Here is a 19,804-nt window from a genome sequence, read left to right on the forward strand (position 1 = left end):
CAGCTTTGCATCACAGAAATAAATGATAATTTAAAGTATAATAAATTGAAAACCAATTATTTTAAATTGTAATAATATATCACAATATTACTTCTTTTTTTCTGTATTTTTGCTCAAATAAATGCAGGCTTGATGAGCAGAAGAAACTTCTTTCAAAAACATTAAAAATAGAAATGTGTCCAAACTTTTGGCCTGTACTGTATTTTCAGTTTCGATTTTAATTTAAGTTAGTAATTTTATGTTCTTAGGTTTAGTCATTTTTATTATGTTTTAGATTTGTATAGCTGTTTTATTTCAGTTTCAGTAATTTGCTAAAATTATTTAAAAATGGCAACATGCTTGGCTATAAACTAAAACAAATTTAAGTCTTTCCATCTAATATTTGCATTTTATTTGAGCTTTATTTCAATAGTTTTAGTCAACAATAACATCACCATATAAACAGACAAAAGCAGCGCTGATATTACACAGAATCAACAGACAAACAACATGTTAAGAGATGGTTAAATATATTGTTTATTATACTGGATCATTTACATGTCACATCCCTCCATTTTAAAATTGTGATACATGTACTAGAAATCCCATTGTGGTTTATATAAAACAATACAATAATACATTGTTGCTGAGTGCAGAAAACATGATGGAAGATGATATCTTGCCTTTAGCCACATTGTAATGCACTGTGTAGTGAAGCTGAAGCTCCCCACAATGTACTTGGACACTTAAATCACACTTAAAATGTCAGAACTAACATGACTCTTCCAAGCAACAGGCCTCAAGGTGATTCACATCTACTATAAACATGATCCACTAAGATTTGAAATATCTTCATTTTGCACAGTATATCTAACTCGATGTGTGCTTGTGCTTTTTAAAAAATAAAAAAAGCCATTCGGTTTGATATTTTATATCGGTAAAACATTATTTTGACACTCCACTTTAGACATTCTACTAACTATAAGTAACTTTGCAACTACATGTCAACTAGCAGTCATTAGAGTATTAGTAGACTGTCTGTTTAATATCTGCTAACACTTTATTTTGACGCTTCCCCTACCGTCAGAAGGATTGGACTCTATAGCAGCTTTCATTGGCCAATGAGCGCCCAGAGCCCGTCTTGAGTCTGACTGACACGTAAAGCGACCAATCACAGTTCATTTTGTTCCGCATCATGTTTAGTGGTGTGAAAATGTAACGTCGATATCCCTACAATAACAGACCGGTGTGTAAAACTCTTAGACGTATATTAAAGAGGATATGCCGTGAACTTTACATACATCGCATACATTTGAAAATCCAGCGTTTAGATGATCCTGATAAGCGCTCATTGTCACAGTTATAAACACGACAGCCTTCTTCTTCCATGAGGGGGTTTGGCTTCACGGCATCTTTGTTTCCGGACCGTTAAAGAACACAACCAGAGAACATCTAATAAGGGGAGAACTTCCACTCTCAGTAAACTTCCGGCTTCTGAACTGGTTGCAGTTCCACTCTGGCTCCACATGAGGGCGCTCACAGGGCGAGTGCAGAATGAATGGAGGTCTATAGCCCTCAAAATCCACTTTTCTCAGGATATAATTTTTTGTCTAGTAATTTGAATGTTGTATTCGAAAGGAGATGCAAAGAAATTACACATTGCTGGGTGTTCGATTTTTTAGAGTCACTTATTTGCTTTAAAAAGTCTTTTAAAGTGTCAATGACGTCATACACATCGTACGACCAGAGATACTGCTTTACGGCAATCCTTCAGTCACTTTGGTGCTTTCGCGCTCTGCACTTTCTTTTCTCTCGAGGCTTCGACAACACAGCTGACACAGGTAAATACACGTGCTAGAAGAGTTTTTGTTTTGTTGTTTTAAAAGACCACGCCGAAAACACACACACACACACGATGCCATCAAGCGGTATCTCTGGTCGTAATCAGTCCTTCACTGACCAATCAGCGTTCATTAGCAGAATGCTAGCGTGTTATGGGCAACAACAACTCAACCTGTAAGAAATCGAAAGGACATAAGTACTCGTTCATTCAACTTTCGACCTATAACCCTTGTCGAACTTGCAAAACCTACAATCAAATCTGAGATTTCTCAACGGCAATCGGGTGAAAGAGACAAATTTAGCCGTCTAGCTCCATAGACTCCCATTCATTTTGCACTCATGGGCGATCGCCCCCCAGTGGAACTCTGGTGGAACTACAACCAAAATTCGGTACAATAGGACTTAATAGGGAGTGGCCAGGCTCTCCGTAGACGGGCTCTGACGGCATCTTTATTTCCAGGCGGACCGTTAAAGAACACAACACACACGTCTCCCGGAAGTCCTGTAGGATTCAACCAATCAGATGACCTCGAAACTCCTGAAGTGTTTGCAATTTTGTGTGCCATATGCATCAGGGGTCCGTGACGTCTGAGGCTGAGACTACACTATAAGTAGCATTGCAACTCGTTCTATTAAACCTAAACCTAACCCTTACACAACAGTCTACTAATACTCTAATGAGTTGACATGTAGTTAGTAGAATGTCTAAAGTGGACTATTGAAATTAAGTGTAACCTTTGTATATAATGCAAAGACATTCAGAAATGTGTAAGTGTTGCTTAAGTGTCCAAATACTTTTCTGGGGTATTTTTGAACGTGTGTGTAAATATATATGGCAGAAAAAGGAAGACACCTGTAACTTCTAGGTTGACCCCCAAAACATAAAATAATCAAATCAAACTGTTTGAGTAATGCGTCAAGTTTTCAACTGTATCATCTGAATATTTCCCAGTGGATGGGGAACCATGATTTATGAGCGGGATTTTTAATGCTCATTATAATTAATATGAGCGTTTAACTCTTTAAGACGCGTACAGTCTTTGCCACTTAAAATAATGAACTATCTCCCAGAGGAAACAATCTACAGAATGGCTTCACGTGTCGTTTGAATTCATGGGATTGGATGGGAAGAGTAGTGAAGCTTTCATTATGATCATTACACATTAAAATGCATCATTCATAAATCTAAATATTATTCAACAACATCCCATCTCGTCACTGCCTAAGTAGACGGAAGTGGAAATAAATAGAGTAACATTAGCGTGTCGGAATAAAACAGCACGAAGAGCAAATTGCTGGTAACTCAGGTAGTACCGAAAGCATCTCGTTCCTTCTGTTTACCTGACAGCTAATAATTAAGACTTGAAGGTAATATACGGTTTTCATTAAACACATTATGCATATTATTGCACTTTTATATATATATACACAAAATATGAACAGAGACAAACATTCTGAATGGTTACGAGTTTTCGAGTACTAATCACAGGGCTGAATTCAGTCAAACCGCAGTTAAAGCTTACATGATTATTGTACAAAAAAGTGCCAAAATAGATTAAACCTTGGCCAAACCGACTGTATCTATAACAATTTTTGTGCAATATTAAAATGCTTTCTTTTTGAGATTTGTTTAAGGCGGCTTGATCAAATTAGGCCCACAGTGTTCATACAGGATTCAAGAAAAGCACAGAGGAAAAAAAATACTCTCTCGGATTAAATACCCTCACAGTATTTGTACGTTTGAAATCGTTTCGAAAAAGAAAGGTCATGAAATCTACCAGGATTTTCCACAATGTCAAACAAACAAGTGGCTGTGATGTTATTAATAAAACCTGAGTTTTGTTCTGGAAGTGTTGCCTATTTGTACTTGATGACGATATATTGATTCTATTCAGGTGTCACATTGTTTGTTTGTTTGTTTGTAACTATTTAACATGTACATTTTCGTGGACTTACACTTCTTTTGGAGTCTATCTGATATATTTCACAGTTTTCCGTCGTATCCTAAGCCGTCCCGTCGACCTGCGTCATCAACAAGCGAACTCCTCGAAGTTGCCTATAGCCGGGTGACTAGGTAGCACGTTCGGCGCGAATCCGAGACTGTCCGAGTGACTCCGGAGTGTGTCGCATGTGCTCTGCAAGAGAGGGAACGGAAGATTTCGGGGGAGGGGTGGGAGTGATACGAGGAGATCAGAGGAGGGGTTGGAGGAGATGAATTCATGTCAGGACGTCCCGACGCATTTATAACAATGGAAATAAACAAATACGGGAGAGAAACGAACAAGGGAATGTAAATAAAACGTGGCAATTAGCAGCAGACAGAACATCAGTGATGCGATGATGAGGAATACATGTCAAATTTGATTTAGAAAAAAAGAAGAAAAAAAGAGGAGGAAGAAGAATTCATGGATAAAGGATAAAAAATATTCATGGATAATTCAAGGAAGCAGTTTTCTTAGTCTTGATAATGGAGCTCTGGAAATCTTGCAGCGAACTTTGCAATCACAACTCAGCAGGATGCATGGAAATAATTCAGTGTCATTCCAGTGCAGCTTGTGTGTGCGTGTGTGTGTGTGTGTGTGTGTGTGTGTGTGGGACTCATTGTGTGTAGACCTGTGATGACATCACAAAGAGATGCATCTGGTGATGTTATTGGACACGGGTCTCAAACAATGGAAGCCGTTTTAGCCTTTCAGGCTCAAATTTTCATAAAACTCTAAATAAATCTCTGGATTTACTTTCCCCATTGAATTATAGTAAGGCCACTGTAAAATATAAATATTAATACACAAATATTAACTGCTTAGTTTATCATTTATTTTTATTATTAATAAAATTATTATACTATAACATTTTTGTTTTGTTTTTACTTTCTTTAATTTGGATATTTTTAAGGTAGCAATTACAGCGGTCTAACCACATAATAATTTAACTGGTTCTTCAACTGGTTTTTCAATTTGTACAAGAAAAGAATAGAATAAAATAGAATAGAATTGTCATGCTGATGATTATGATGATGATTTATTATAAACAAAATTATTATACATTTTACATTTTAAATTTCTTTACTTTTAAGGTAGCAATTGCAGCTGACATTCTGATAACCACATAATAAATTAACTGGTTCTTCAAAAGCAATAAAATAAAATATATAATACATAATATATAAATAATGAAAAGGAACAAAAATTTAATAAAAATGAACAATGTGTAGCTTGTATATTTGTTAAAGCCTTCTATTAAATAAAAAATCATTTATTAAATTAGTAATTTAGATTCGAGGAGATCAGATGAGGGGTTGGAGATGAATTATGTGCTTTATTTGAGTTGTAAATTAATTGATTTGTAAATTTAAATACTTACAATGGTACAATGGTAAATACTTAACCATTGTATTTCATCAGAAACGATCTGAAAACAGGGCTTTAAGTGTAAAATACCGAACTTGTCCTTTAAGACACAGTAGTAATTCCCCTGGCAAGTAGGCTTATTTTTCATATTTCATAAGCCGAAGCTTGTGGACCGACTTGAAAGGTGTTATTGGGTAATAATAATAGTTCTGTCTTAAATAAAGCAATAAAGCTGCAGCTCTGGGGCTCTCGTCTCCTCTCCGCTTAGCATGTCCTCCATCATCCTAACATTTGCTTTGTTTATGACTATAATATTCAAATTAATTCTTGGATCACAATCTAATATATTGTGACTACACACAAATTTATTTCATGTGGCTGTGTTAAAAATTCATGCGATGAGCCATATTCAAAGCAAGAGCGATGTAAATGGGAACTTTCTCTTATAAGATGTCCTTTTCCATCATATTTCCACCTGGTTTCATCATTCTTCTGTCCTCCAAAACAGCACAAGCTTCCACCAAATGCACATTGTTTATCTAAATCTTGACCTTTCACTTAGACAAACCTTTCAGTATAGCATAGAGCATGTTGCTGATGCCCTGGTGTCATCACTATAGAATAAATAAAATAGAGAATCAAAAAAAGTGGCCAGATTTTTGTCAACAGGAAACATTTCATCAAGAAAAAAAAGCTTTCACCAAGGAAAAAACGTGCTAAATACAGTTCATATCAGTGTATAACCAAATGTACAAGCACTTCATGTCTCCAGAACATCTCTTTACTAGGCTGGAAACATTCATTCATACAGTTGCGAATGATTTTTAAGGGGCTTTCGCATCGGGTAGTTAAAGGAGCTCAGTTATAGGAACTAGCCACCAGGACGGCCCCTGAGAACTACATTTTGGGAGTCATTTAAACATGGCATTCAACAATGTCAATTGTCAACAACTCTGCAGTGTAAAGTTAAATGCTGGACTTCGCCGTCGGTCCATCTATCACTGTTTTCCATGTTTGTGGATTAACTATGTAAGTTGTCGACTCTTAAAACATGCCAGGTGCCGGTGTTTCGTATGGTACGCGTTCGGCCAATCAGCATACACTTATGTCACTGGTAGTTTCTATTGTGCTGGGTTAGACCCTACTCTGAAGTAGGAGCTAATTTACAGTAGTCCCCCCAAAAAGGCATTTCTATAACTAAAATGTTCCCAGTTCCTGCGGTGCCAACGCGCCAAAAAGTGTGTACTTCCGCCGTATGAAAACATTCCTCCGGTGCAAAAGCCCCTATAGATGCCTCAGAAACACGCAGACGTTTACACTAAGGAATCTTAACTCTAATTAGTTAATTAGTCAAAGTGTTCTTACGCCATATGAAAGCATTGTGAAAATCTACGCTGTTTTGACAATGCAAAAATCACTGCAAAAAAGTTGAATCCGGACAGGAATATGGGCTAGATTCAGATAACTTCATAAATTCCAAAGAAAAATAAGAAGAACGACATGAGAGCGAGTAAATAATGACAGAATTGTCATTATTGGAGAAATTAACGAATAAATCACACATTTACAAAAGGCCTGTGTCGCTATTTTTTCCCTTTCCTTAAAGTTTTGATGAGGTTTCACATCTGCAACATGATGGTGTGAATGTTTCCATGTCTCAAACGCTAATCAAAGTTACACACCACCATTCAAAAGTTTGGGGTCAGTAAAATATCTTTATATGTTTTATAAAGAAGTCTCTTCTGCTCACCAAGGCTGCATTTATTTGATCAAAATACACAGTAAAAACAGTAATATTGTGAAATATTATTACCATTTAAAATAACTGTTTTCTATTTGAATATATTTTTTAAATGTAATTTATTCCTATGATGCAAAGCTGAATTTCCAGCATCATTACTCCAGTCTTCAGTGTCACATGATCCTTCAGAAATCATTATAATATGATGATTTGATGCTCAAGAAACATTTCTGAAAAAAAATAAAATAATAATAATAATAATAATAAAAAATAATAAAAAATAAAAAAAATTGAAAAAGCAAAGCCTTTAATAGTGTTTGTCACTGAATACTTTCAATGTACCTTGTTCTGATAAATAAATAAAAAATAAAAAAAATAAAAAAGAGAAACATTTCTGATTATTATCAATGTTAAAAAAAAAAAAAAAAAAAAAATTAAAAAAAAAACATACAGCATTTATTTGAATTTTTTTGTAACATTATAAAATGTCTTTACTGTCACTTTTGTTCAATTTAATACAAATGATTAAAAAATGACTTCTTATTAAATAAATGTGAAAGTATTAAATCTTACCGACCCCAAACTTTTGAATGGTAGTGTAATTAACACACACATAAATATATATTTTTTTTATTTGATTTAAAATGGCATCATTTTGGTGAAAGAGAACAACACATGAACTGTTGGGAGGAAAACAGAAAGAAGAAAAATACTCAAATAAAGGCAAGTGAAAGCTACAGGTGTTGTTTTACCTGAACTTCATCTGCAAAACATCATCTCCATCTTGAAAGCTACAGGGTTTTGAAAAAGGGATCTTAGAATGCGTAACAATGACATTTGTTCATGTCTAGAACTACTGACATTCAATGTCACGAAGGGAAAAGACTCTAAATGGCGTTGAATAATGCAAGGATTTTAAAGAAGGACACAATGAAATGCTTCTGCAATATTATTAATGGCGGCGCTACCTGGGGACATGGTTAGGCGTGACACCAGGGCTGGTGGAAATCTCGGGGGAATCCTGGAATAAACATGATGGAAAGAGATGAAGATGAACAAACCCAGGCGGAGGCCAATTCAGCTCAAACTTATTATATGCAAGACTGAAATTCAATATTACTCATTCATTATTTTAATATATTTCAATACATTTACTAATTAATTATATTTATTAAAATAAAAAAATTGATATATTTGAAATATTTCACATTTATTTGATTTGAAACTGAATTGACCTTCACCAGATTTATGACAAAATAATACAGTGCTGAAAAAGCAATGGTTCAGTTGTTTAAAAACATGTTGTTTCTCTAAAATATACATTTTACATTTAATCTAACTAACGTTGGATTGTTCAATTTATTTTAACGGATTCTAATAACATCAAAACAATAATGTAAAACAAAACAGCACTAGACATGAACTATGACTTAAAAATCATGTGCATAATTTACTGCGGTAAAAGTTTTGAACTAAACAAAATGTCACTACATTAATTCTGAAGTCTCAAATGTTTGCTAGTCATGTATTGTGGTGTGAGCTTGTTAGCGTATCTTTAAAAGGTACACCATGTAACTTTTTTTTGTTCAAAATGAACAATAGAGTCAATACATTATCAATTATTTTTCCAAAATGTGTATTGTCTTACCTTGATTCACTAAGGTGAGCCTGTTATAAATGTTATAGTTTTATTTTAGACCAGTCGGGATGGTTTTCGAAGGAAATCGCGTGCATACGTCACTCGCCTGTGCGCATCTCTTCATATATACGGAAATAGAGAAAAGTTGCTCTGGCTCCTGTGACGCGTGTCTGGTGTGTGAGTGGCAGAGGTTAGTGTTACCACGAGCGAGAAAGATTGACATGGAGCAGATCAATCTCAAACCTTCGGAGAATCACCCGTTTTTAAAGAAACGCCGAACAGAGGAGAGTCTGCTGGCAAAAAGAGCTCGTAATAAAACAAGAATCAACATTGTCTTGGCTATTCGGAGATGGTGAGAACTAAGGCCCTGTCCCAAATGGCACACTTCCTCAGAGTCCACACTTTGGTGACGTCATGTAGTGCAGACCTATAGGGCCCTTGGCGCGAGTCCACGAGGGCGCATTGAGAGGTATTTTTGGGATAGACTCGATCGGCACGCCGGAAATAACGGTCTGGTTGTTGTTGGACAGGAGAAATCACATTTTTGCGCTCCGACGTCTTATCTGCATGTCCACTACACAGCCTAATTTTACAGTTCTATATTTTGATATTGTGCATATCACCTGGGCATTAGACAATAGATATATCATGCTTATTTAAATTATGTATACAGTTGTACATAATAATACATAAATGTTCCATTTGAACTAAGATTACAATTTTAAAACATAATTTTTTCAATTTACAGGTTTCAATATTCATACTATGTTTACATATGACTCAGTAAAGCCCAGCCATTCGGTTCTATTTATTTAATGAATCATAATGCGATCGTATTATTAAACGCGCTATTATTATGTTTGAGACATCAACCACTGCTCGATGACCATAATGTTTGTATAAACTGTAGGTAACAACTGGTAAAATGTACATTTAGGTCATGTCAACAATTATCCGTGAGTGAAATCTCCTCCCATCGGTTGTCTGATTGGCCTTTCGCAAGGATTCCTGGGTAGTTAAAGTGCGTGGAGCCTGCTTCTATGCGGGCTTCGTGGAAGACCGCTTCAAGGGTACAAAGGGGGCGCTGCTATATATATATTTTTTTTACAATTGAGAATAAAATTCTGAGTGTGAATAAGCAAGCGTGGAAAAAGATTTTACATTCATAAATAAAAAATATTTTTTTTTAAATAAAAAAAATAAGCAAGTATGAGGAGTGATTGTATAAAAAACAAGTAAATTTTTTTATAAAAAAAAAAAAAAAAAAAAACTAGGTACAATTGAGAATACAATTCTGAAGGTGTGAAAAAAAAGCAAGCGTGAGGAAAGATTTACATTTATAAAATAAAATAGGTAACTAAAAATCTGTATGTGTGAATAAGTAAGTGTCGAGTGATTACATAAAAACATGAGTGATTTGTTAAAAAAAATATAAAAAAATAAAACTAGGTGAAATTAAGATACAAATTATGTAGGTGTGAAAAAGCAAGCATGAGGAGTTATACTTGTTAAAAAAACTTGCTGAGCACACTTCAGAGCGGTAAAATGCTGAATGGGACGGCCTACGGACTCGTAGACTCAGCGAGCACGCGCAATTAAAGGGCCATTTGGGACAGGGCCTAAGGGATTTGAAATATTGTAAAAGCGACACAGAGATGGTTATTAACCAACAGGTGAGTACGGTATTTTGATGAACAGATAAACTGCCATATATGTGACCCTGGACAACAACAGTCTCATGGGTCAATTTTATGAGATTTATACATCACCCAAAAGCTGAATAAATAAGCTTTCCATTGATGTGTGGTTTGTTATATATATTTAGCAGATATAAAACTATTTGAAAATCTGGAATCTGAGGGTGCAAAAAAAATCGAAACATTGAGAAAATCGCCTTTAAAGTTGTCCATTTGTGTCGTGATTGTGTTGCATCCACTCACAAAAATAAATGTTTTAGATATTTACGGTAGGAAACTTACAAAATATCTTCATGGAACATGATCTTTACTTAATATCCTCATGATTTTTGACAAAAAAGAAAAATCGATAATTTTGACCCATACAATGTATTGTTGGCTATTGCCACAAATGTATATTTGTGACTGGTTTTGTGATTCAGGGTCACATATGTCCTTGTAAAGAATTCATAATTTTTTGGATTATGGTTGTACTAGCGCAGTGCTGGCATTTTGTTTTCAAGGAAGTAGCGTCTCTATTAATGGGTATAGCTATACTATCTAAACTGGATATACATCTATAGTAGCGAATGATTTATGAGCAGTAGAATATCCATATTCATCCGCAGTCACGCAGAGCCGAAGCACAACCTCAACAATGTTCTTCGTTTTTCAACAGCTAGAGGGCCGAAAGTTACATGGTGTCCCTTTAATGTTTGGTCAGTGATGTCCTGGTGCATGCTGGGAAGGACTCAGAGGGGAAAATGATGGATTGTTTTGTCTGCTATGATATGATATGGCACAATAATGGTGAATGACGCTGATGTTGTGGTATTTAAATGCCCTGTCATACTGCAGTTTGCTTGAATAAACTGAACAGTTCGGTCATCATTTACTCAACTTCTTCAACAGCTGTCATGTTTGGAACATGACAAAAACACCATCATCTAAAGCGTCCGTACGACTTCTGAAGTCACTGTACAGTAGTGATGTCCGGAGGGGATATTTGTTTTTAATTTCCCTATAATATGAGGGAAGAACAAACTCTAAACTTGGGTAAGGTATTTATCTGACAAAATTGTTTGGTAAAAAAGGCAAACTACAGCTTTTATTTTATTATTATTATTGCTATATTACTATCTTTTTATACTCACAGGAAAAAGCATACATTGACTATAGCATAATCAGTTATTAATATTTCATTGGTTCTCTAATTTTTGCATGTTCATAATTTCTTTTGTACGACAGCCTGGCCAAACATTATGTCCACGCTATTTCATTGCATTAACACAAATAAAACAATTGACTCCAAGCACAACTATGCAATATGCTTACAAAATCTTTATCAAATTGTTTATAATATTTGAATAAAAGGTGAAGATGTCAGTTTTCTTAGGCTGGACATCACTTTTGGCCACTACTGTAGTAGTATGAAGCACTTATAGGTGCAATTTTTTGTCCTTTTTAACAGCGTTTGATGATTAAATGCTTTCGCTTTATGGAAAAGAACATGAAAATCCTGCAGAACATCATCTTTTCTGTTCCATGGAAGGAAAAAAAAGTCATACATGAGGGTGAGTAAATGATGACATTTTTGGGTGAACCTTTTTTTTTATCTTAACATGGAAAAAAGAAACCGACTTCTTGGACGAAATATTATCCTGTGATGGAAGAAACTTGATTTCATCACTGTTATAATCCAGGACAGGGTCGTGCGGAAACTCTCAAACCAGAAAGCCTTCAAAAAATTAAATGAACACGACTTCACTAACAGATCGTAAAAACGAGTCTCACTCCTACTTCTCGGTCTACACTGCACCTTTTATATACTGTAAAATAAAGGCAGAAATCAAATAATAAAATGCTGTAGGAAGTCCTAATTGATTTAATCAAAAGCACAGATCATCTGCTAATTTGTCAGATCTAAATCTGATACAAGGTTTGTCACAAGCGAAGGGTGATGGACATACTAATCATTTCTAAAACTTGTCCATTTCTGGTTTTGATATTTGTCCTTATTCAAACATAAACCAATGTCTTTTCTCTTATGTTGGAAAGGCCATCTTCATCAATCATTTCCCAGAATTTGAGCCAAAGACAAAAAGCAACTAGATGCATGCAGCATTCGAGAGAAAAATCCAAACAAAAAGAAACACTACAAATATGAACTAAACCAACATGCGCACATTCAGAGCAACACAGGAAGCACAATTACCAGATTGTCACTAGCGCTCCGGTGTGGCCGTCTCTTGCGTAGAAAATATCCCAGCACTTTGTCCTTAAAAACCTGCAAAATGAAAAAACGGTGCCACATTTTTTGTCAGCAAATTACTGTTCATTATAAACGGTCCGAATCTCATTTGTAATCTTGAGCACATTACGGAAAAAAGGAGGAATGCAACGGACCTCATACAGATAATCAAATATCTCCAATATTGTCAAGACACTGGCTCCTATAAACAGACCCATCTGACCACCAATATCACCTGGAAGAATCGAAAAATATAATGAAATATTGAAGCAGAAGGCAACATGGATTGGTAATACCAAGTAATGAGGCTGTTATTATTCATAGTGGTGTAGAATTAGCTAATTTTTGCGCACTTACCAAGTAATCCAGCAACTTCATACGCTTTCCTTTGTTCGATTTTCTCGTAGTTCAGAGCCTCAAAAAAGATATCCAGCACCAATATGTTGTCCCTGTAAAATGACACGCATCAAATGGCTAACTGTTCAGGTAAACCTTCCGGGATGTAAATAACATCTCAGTGTGTAACTAACTTCAATTTAAAATGTAAACTCACGCAATGTACTGTTCTGTTTTGTTGAACTTCTTGGCGAGATATTTTGCGGAGGCCTTGCTGGGTATTTTCACCATGGACAGCTCTTTACCGTATCGAGTCATGTTGCACGGCGTATCGCAAACGCAGTAATCGTTGTCCTTCTCCACAAGAAAATCTGTCAATTAGTTTTTGTTGTTGTTATTATTGAAAGGAAAATTAGCACAAGAATCTATTTTAATGGCATCATCCTATAGAAGCTGCAAAAGTTTGACATGGTCTTACACATTGTTAAGTAGAGATAGAAATACAGTCACACATCACGGCACACGGCCTCTTACCTAAAGCTGGATCTGCGCAGTCTTTGTACTGCTCGGGTGTGCAGACGGTGGAGGTGCCTGTGACAGATAGCACAACACTTTACAAAATACTTTCTCACATTTCTTACTGTTCCAACTGCTAAAAATAATAACACACACAAAAAAAATGTGTACAATTGAGAATAAAATTCTGTGAGTGTGAATAAGCAAGTGTGGAGAAAGATTTTACATTCATAAATAAAAAATAATAATTTTTAAATAAAAAAAATAAGCAAGTATGAGGAGTGATTGTATATAAAACGAGTCTTTTTTAATGAAATTTAAAAAATATATAAAACTAGGTACAATTGAGAATACAATTCTGAAGGTGTGAAAAAGCAAGCGTGAGGAAAGATTTTACATTTATAAAATAAAATAGGTAACTAAAAATCTGTATGTGTGAATAAGTAAGTGTGAAGAGTGTGATTTGTCAAAACATGAGTGATTTGTTCAAAAAAAAACAAAAAAAAAAAACTAGGTGAAATTAAAGGTATAGTGGAGGATTTTCTTTTTCCGGGTGGATCATCAAGACTATTGGTCCTCCTAATTGTCAATCATTCTGGTGATATGTTTACGTAAGGCCGTCGTACGTGCTCGTCCTTTCTGCGCATGCGCACTTTCAGGTGTATATGTGTGGTGAGCTACGGTTTCAGCCATTCATTGAAGCTCGCCGTTCTCACTGAGTTTTTTCAAAATGTCTGAGGGTCGCAAGAGAAAAAGTGTCTACGAATTGTATGACAAGAAGAGAAAGGCCTCTGAAGAAAGAAACAAGACCAGAGTGTTTTTGGGAGAATATTTCACACGCTGGCGTGCGCTAAAAGCTAAAAGCACAGGTTGGGCTTCCCACTGATGCCTCAGTCGCGAAGTTTCTACTCGACAGGTAAAGTTTGGCATGCTATTTGGAGAAATCCATTTAAAATCACTGCTAGTAAAAGTTAATGTAAGCTATGATTAGCGATGCTAGCGTTTAATAGGCGTTCCCTCTCGGGAGCAGGTCGAAGGTTGCGCATGTGCATTTTTTCAAAAAGTGGAGAGGGCGGTTCTTTTCTAAAATTCGGGAAAATCCTCCACTATACCTTTAAGATAAAAATTTGGTAGGTGTGAAAAAGCAAACATGAGGAGTTATACTTGTTAAAAAATAAAATAATAAAAGAAAATAAAACTGTACAATTACGAATACAATTATGTAGGTGTGAAAAAGCAAGCGTGAGGAAAGATTTTACATCTATAAAATACTGAAAATTGAGAATAAAACTCTGTAGGTGTGAATAAGCAAGCACAAGGAGTGTATTTCATTATAAACAAAATAATAAAATATTAAAATGAAATTAAAAGTTAAGAAAACTGCATATAAAAATCCATCTCTTTATATGGGCACTGAAATAAAAATGTGCTACTTTTGCGTGTAACACATTCAAAATATGAAGATATGGTGAATCTTCTTGCTTTTAATTCTACAGTCTCCGCACCTGGCATGTGCACCATTCTGCAGTTGCAGTTTTCCAGCAGGTAGCGGGTCTCGCAGTCGATGCGACAGGCCGTGATGCTGTACGTGGAGAAGTATTCCGAGTCCATCGGGGTGGATCTGCAGTCGCCCCACGGCGGAGGGAGATACTGGAGCTACAGCACAAACTTTTATTTATTACTGGCAGGATAAAGCTGTTCAATAACAAATCATAACACAATAAACCGAGCCAAAGAGCGCAGCAATCAAAGGACTAACAGCAGAGGACATCAGCTGAATATAATAAAACCCACAGTGCAATCAGACACTCTTCACACTGTAGAAAAGCATGTGGGTTATGAATGCAATATTCCACAGAAAGAAATCAGTGTTAGTTGAAACCTGAAGAAAACCAGAGATACGAACTGACTTGCTGTTGCTAACTCAAACAAGCTATATAGGAATGGATGTTGTTTTTTATATATTTTATATATATTTATGATTGAAATTTTTTATTTTTTTATTAATTATTTATACATTGTTCAATTGCACAGTAATATGACCAAAACCTGCAGTGACTACGAATCAGAATTGAGTCAAGAGCTTCTCACAATCAATTGAAAAGAGAAAAGCCTCATTAGGAAGTGATTACACTCTTCACTTACTACCAACTCTGTAATGACCATAATCGATATGCTAATACATTTTTAAAAAGGTAATCTGGTCCAGGGTGCAAGTTCACCCGTAACATATGACCATTTATTTTGGATCATTTCCATGAAATTGCACTTAAAACGACAGATCCATTTGAAAAGATCAAACAGGATTGGTCAGTCAGATTTTTAAGGGGCGGGGCTTAGCAAAGGCTCACTTACTGGAAGCAACATTACTGCTAATTTTTAAAGTCATTAAAATTATATTATGCACTTCTGATTAAATTTAAGAGCCTTTTAATAAGAATCGTATACAAATATAATTGGATTTTGTATCATATCTAATGGCACCAGAAGAGAAGATAATCCTCCCATAAAATGAAGTCACTTTTTGAAGTCGACTGCAAAAAGCATCGCATAATACATGCGTTTATGATGGATTCAGAGAGCTTTGATGTTAAAAAGGAAGAGGAAGTAGGTCAGTGAATTGAAAGCAAGATTAGAAGCGTGCAGTTGCCTTTAGCACTTGATTATTTCAGCTAATTGATCTAATCGCTAAGGGTCGATGAATGAAGACATATTGATCTTGGCAGAGAGAGCCGCTTTTGCCTTTGATCCACTGAAGGCTGTAAACGAAAGCTTTTCTTGACCTCCTGCCAATTAGTTCTCCTTAGAAACTGAATCAGATACTCACGAGGAGTCACGTGACCTCAGCGCACATAAAAACAAACGCTTATTGCCTGGCTGTGATCAACTCAATAACAATAACACTGTGGAGGACTAGGGGTGACACTTAAAAATGAAAGATTCAAAACTGAAAATGGAAATAAAAAAAAATCACTTTTAAATGCACAAATTAACAGACATATTATTTATAAATATTTGTTTAAATTGTATTGAAACAAATGATCAACACGTCATTATTATTTCCCACTAGATCTCTACTGTCACATTACTTTAGTTTGCTAGATAAATTGTAGCAAATAGTAAGATCATCATGTCCAGTAATACTTAAAAATGTCAGTATATTGTGAAATATTATTAAACTTAAAATAACTCTTTTCTATTTGAATATATTTATAAATATTATTTATTTCTGTTATGCAAAAGATGCATCCAATTTTTATCATCATTACTCCAGTCTTTAGCGTCACATGATCCTTCAGAAATCATTCTAATATGATGATTTGCTGCTTAAGAAAGAAACAGTTCTAATTATTATTAATGTTGAAAACAGTTGCGTTGCTTAATATTTCTGTGGAAAGTGATTTTTTTTTTTTTTAGGATTCTTTAACATAAATTTCAAAAGAATGTCAATTAAAGTATGAATTTCTCAAAAAAAAACAAGAAAAAAAATAAATAATTTAACTATAGTGTATGTAAAACCTGACTTAGTTCTGGACAAAAAAGTCTGGTTTTCTCCAGGTTTAAAGAGATGCTGGTGTGGATGGACAGGTCAGCTGATATAAGGACATGTGATAAAGGCAATATGTTTAGCATTAGGTACCAGTTGCTGCTGACAAGACACGAAAGTTTGAAAACCAGGGGCCACACCAAATCCCAGCTGATCTATGAAGGGCGGCTCATCCTGGCTGTGGATCTGAACTTTGATGCCTGCTTCGTACGAGGTTTCGTCTGTGAGGAGACATTAAACAAGATTATTTACAGAGCGGGAGATTTGACATCTACTGCCTCGAGGCAAGAAATATAATTACTTTATAATGAACTTTATAATTACATTATCCAGAATGCCAATACATGTTTCTTTACTGCTTCCATATTGCCTCTGGATATAAAGTCTCCTCTAGAGCCATTGAAATGACCAAGATTAATAGATTATAAATACATAATCTTCACTAGCATACAAGTACATCAATTCTGAACACTGACCGCATGTCATCTACAGTAGATTAAAATGCACTTTGATATTCGTAACTCTTTTGGTTTCATATTTATTTTCTGTGCGTGATTATGCTGAAATATTGCAGCATGCCACAGAAAATGAATGAGGCAGTAATGGGGCAGGTGTGCTCTGTAAAAAAAACCACCAAGAAAGAGTCCTAACCTTGTTATCTCAGCATCTAAATGTTCTACCACAAGTTAAATCATTTTGGTGCGCCCACTTATGGGTAAATTATGCTAATGTACAATTCCTTCCGATATGATGTACAACCCATATCTTGTCCTTTTTTAAATATAATTTTTGGACATAGTTGGAACATAATTCTACCAAGGACGTATATTATTTAAAATATGGCAGCATTTCAACCCCAGAGTTATACATACTGTCGTAAGGTTTCATTTAAAGTGCCCTTATTATGCTTTTTCGAATATTACCTTTCATGCAGTGAGTAATATAGCTGTTTGTTCATGACAAATAAAAGTTATTGGCTTCCAAAATTCTGAACTGCCAAAATGTGTCATCAGCAATTCCTGTAACAAAACCATTAAAACAAAATTAGGAACCTTTAATATAGCATAACAGGGGCACTTTAAAGCATCAACTCTGCTTACTGTGTAACTTTCTGTCTGAAACTTTTGAATCGATAAAATGATTGAAGAGGCACTGCGATTTTCATTAACATAAATTATGCAAAACACATCACTTATGTCTTATATGTCTGATATATTGCTTACCCGTGTCACCCCAAACTGGCAAGTACTCATCCTGTTGAATATCCAGCATGATTTCCAGCCCATTCCCTGTTCCGCCTTTTAAAGTCGTCAACAACGGGTTTCCATCCAGACCAGAGTTGAACGTGTAACATTTCCCGTATCTGGTGTAAATCTGTGGGAGGACAGTATATAAAAAAAAAACTTTAACTTTTCATGTTTAATATATGAAATATAGTTTTATGTAAATGTATACACACACACACTACTGTTTAAAAGTTTGGGGGAAGTACTTTTTTTTTTTTAAATCAATACCTTAATTCAGAAAAAAAAGCATTAAATTGCTTTTAAATATTCTGTTCATCAAGGAAAAATGTGTCACGATTTCCACAAAAATATACTGATAATAAGGAATGTTTCTTGAGCATCAGCATATTAGACTAATTTCTGAAGGATCATGTGACACTGAAGACTGGAGTAATGATGCTGAAAATTCAGCTTTGATCACAGGAATAAATTACATTTTACAATGTATTCAAATAGAAAGCTGTTCTTATTAAATTGTAATAATATTTCACAATATTACAATTTTTTACTGTACTTTTGATCAAATAAATGCAATATTGGAGCAGACAAACAAACAAAAAAAATATCTCACGGATCCCAAATTTTGGAACGGTAGTAACGATAGTATATATAAACCAATCAAATCAATTATCTGATATGCTGATTGCAACTCCTCACATATTCAAAGCAAAAAGGAAAAACGGTTGATGTCGACGCTTTCACCGAAAGGAAATCCAATTAACTGACAGAACAGGCTTCATCCCTTTGCAGATAATAGCTGCTGAAATATGATGGTCTTGGCAGTGTTTTGACAGTGATGAAGCGAGAGACACTGGTCACACAGATGAGTTCAGTCATGGTTTCATGACCCCGCTGTGACACTAATGAGCGGTAGATCGTTCAGCTCCAGAGCTTCAACAAGGACTGTCTCACGCTGGCTCAGCTTTAAACCGCGGGAAACAAGCTAGACCTTGACAGCACACAAAATACTCAAACAAAAAGGTAAAGCTACAGTTTCATCCATGTGGGTTCTGAGGCATTTCAACATGACAATGATAAAAGCATGATAAATTAAGGGCAAACAGTGCAGTTAAAGATGAACATCTGATGTACTGAAAGATGATGTATTTAATTTTTTTCAGTTTTTAAGTAATAGTTCACACTAAAATTTAAATAAAGTCATAATTTACTCACGCTTGCATTGTTCTATTGTGTCTTTCTTTTATTGACCACAAAAGGAGAATAAAAAAAGAAAAAAAAGTCCCAGTCACATATAATGGCAGTGAATAGCCGTCATTTTATTTATTTTTTTAAAGATGTAAAAGTATCACAGAATGATCCCATGTGTCATTTATTCCAAGTGTTCTGGGGGTATATGATTGGGTTTGGTGAAAAACACACTGAAATTGAATGTATTATTTACATAAAATCCTGACCTTGGGCTCGATTGCACATTAATGAGCCTCTATTAGCAGACAAAGCACACAAGTTGTGAGAAAACCAGATTAACAAAAACGCAACATGAAATACAATCCATGTACCTTCTGCTCTGAGGTGAATATATTCGTTGTGCTCATCATCATAATGTAGTTATCGATGTTCACACCTGTCAGCTGTGATTCCGACTGCCATCAGACATACGGAGTTCCGGAGATATTTAAC

General features: G+C 35.2%; 1 protein-coding gene across 3 annotated transcripts in view; it reads right to left on the minus strand.

Moving 5' to 3' along the window:
* Nucleotides 1-1,441: 1,441 nt before the first annotated feature.
* asic1c (acid-sensing (proton-gated) ion channel 1c) overlaps nt 1,442-19,804 on the minus strand; it is an 84,780-nt gene continuing 66,417 nt past the window's right edge. Inside the window, exons 2-12 of one of the 3 annotated variants that reach the window (XM_082184265.1) lie at nt 18,101-18,251; nt 16,971-17,098; nt 14,836-14,986; nt 13,349-13,405; nt 13,032-13,185; nt 12,836-12,927; nt 12,634-12,713; nt 12,443-12,514; nt 7,881-7,933; nt 7,665-7,703; nt 1,442-3,956 (exon numbers count right to left, since the gene is read on the minus strand). In XM_082184265.1, the coding sequence (XP_082040391.1) occupies nt 3,878-3,956; nt 7,665-7,703; nt 7,881-7,933; nt 12,443-12,514; nt 12,634-12,713; nt 12,836-12,927; nt 13,032-13,185; nt 13,349-13,405; nt 14,836-14,986; nt 16,971-17,098; nt 18,101-18,251 (1,056 nt within the window). In that variant the 3' untranslated portion in view covers nt 1,442-3,877. Of the gene's footprint in view, nt 3,957-4,832; nt 5,786-7,664; nt 7,704-7,880; nt 7,934-12,442; nt 12,515-12,633; nt 12,714-12,835; nt 12,928-13,031; nt 13,186-13,348; nt 13,406-14,835; nt 14,987-16,970; nt 17,099-18,100; nt 18,252-19,804 lie in introns of those variants that run through there. The other 2 variants (XM_082184263.1, XM_082184264.1) reach the window with 2 other exon arrangements.

This window comes from Leuciscus leuciscus (assembly GCF_965113295.1).
Source record: "Leuciscus leuciscus genome assembly, chromosome: 11".
Classification (NCBI taxonomy): Eukaryota; Metazoa; Chordata; class Actinopteri; order Cypriniformes; family Leuciscidae; genus Leuciscus; species Leuciscus leuciscus.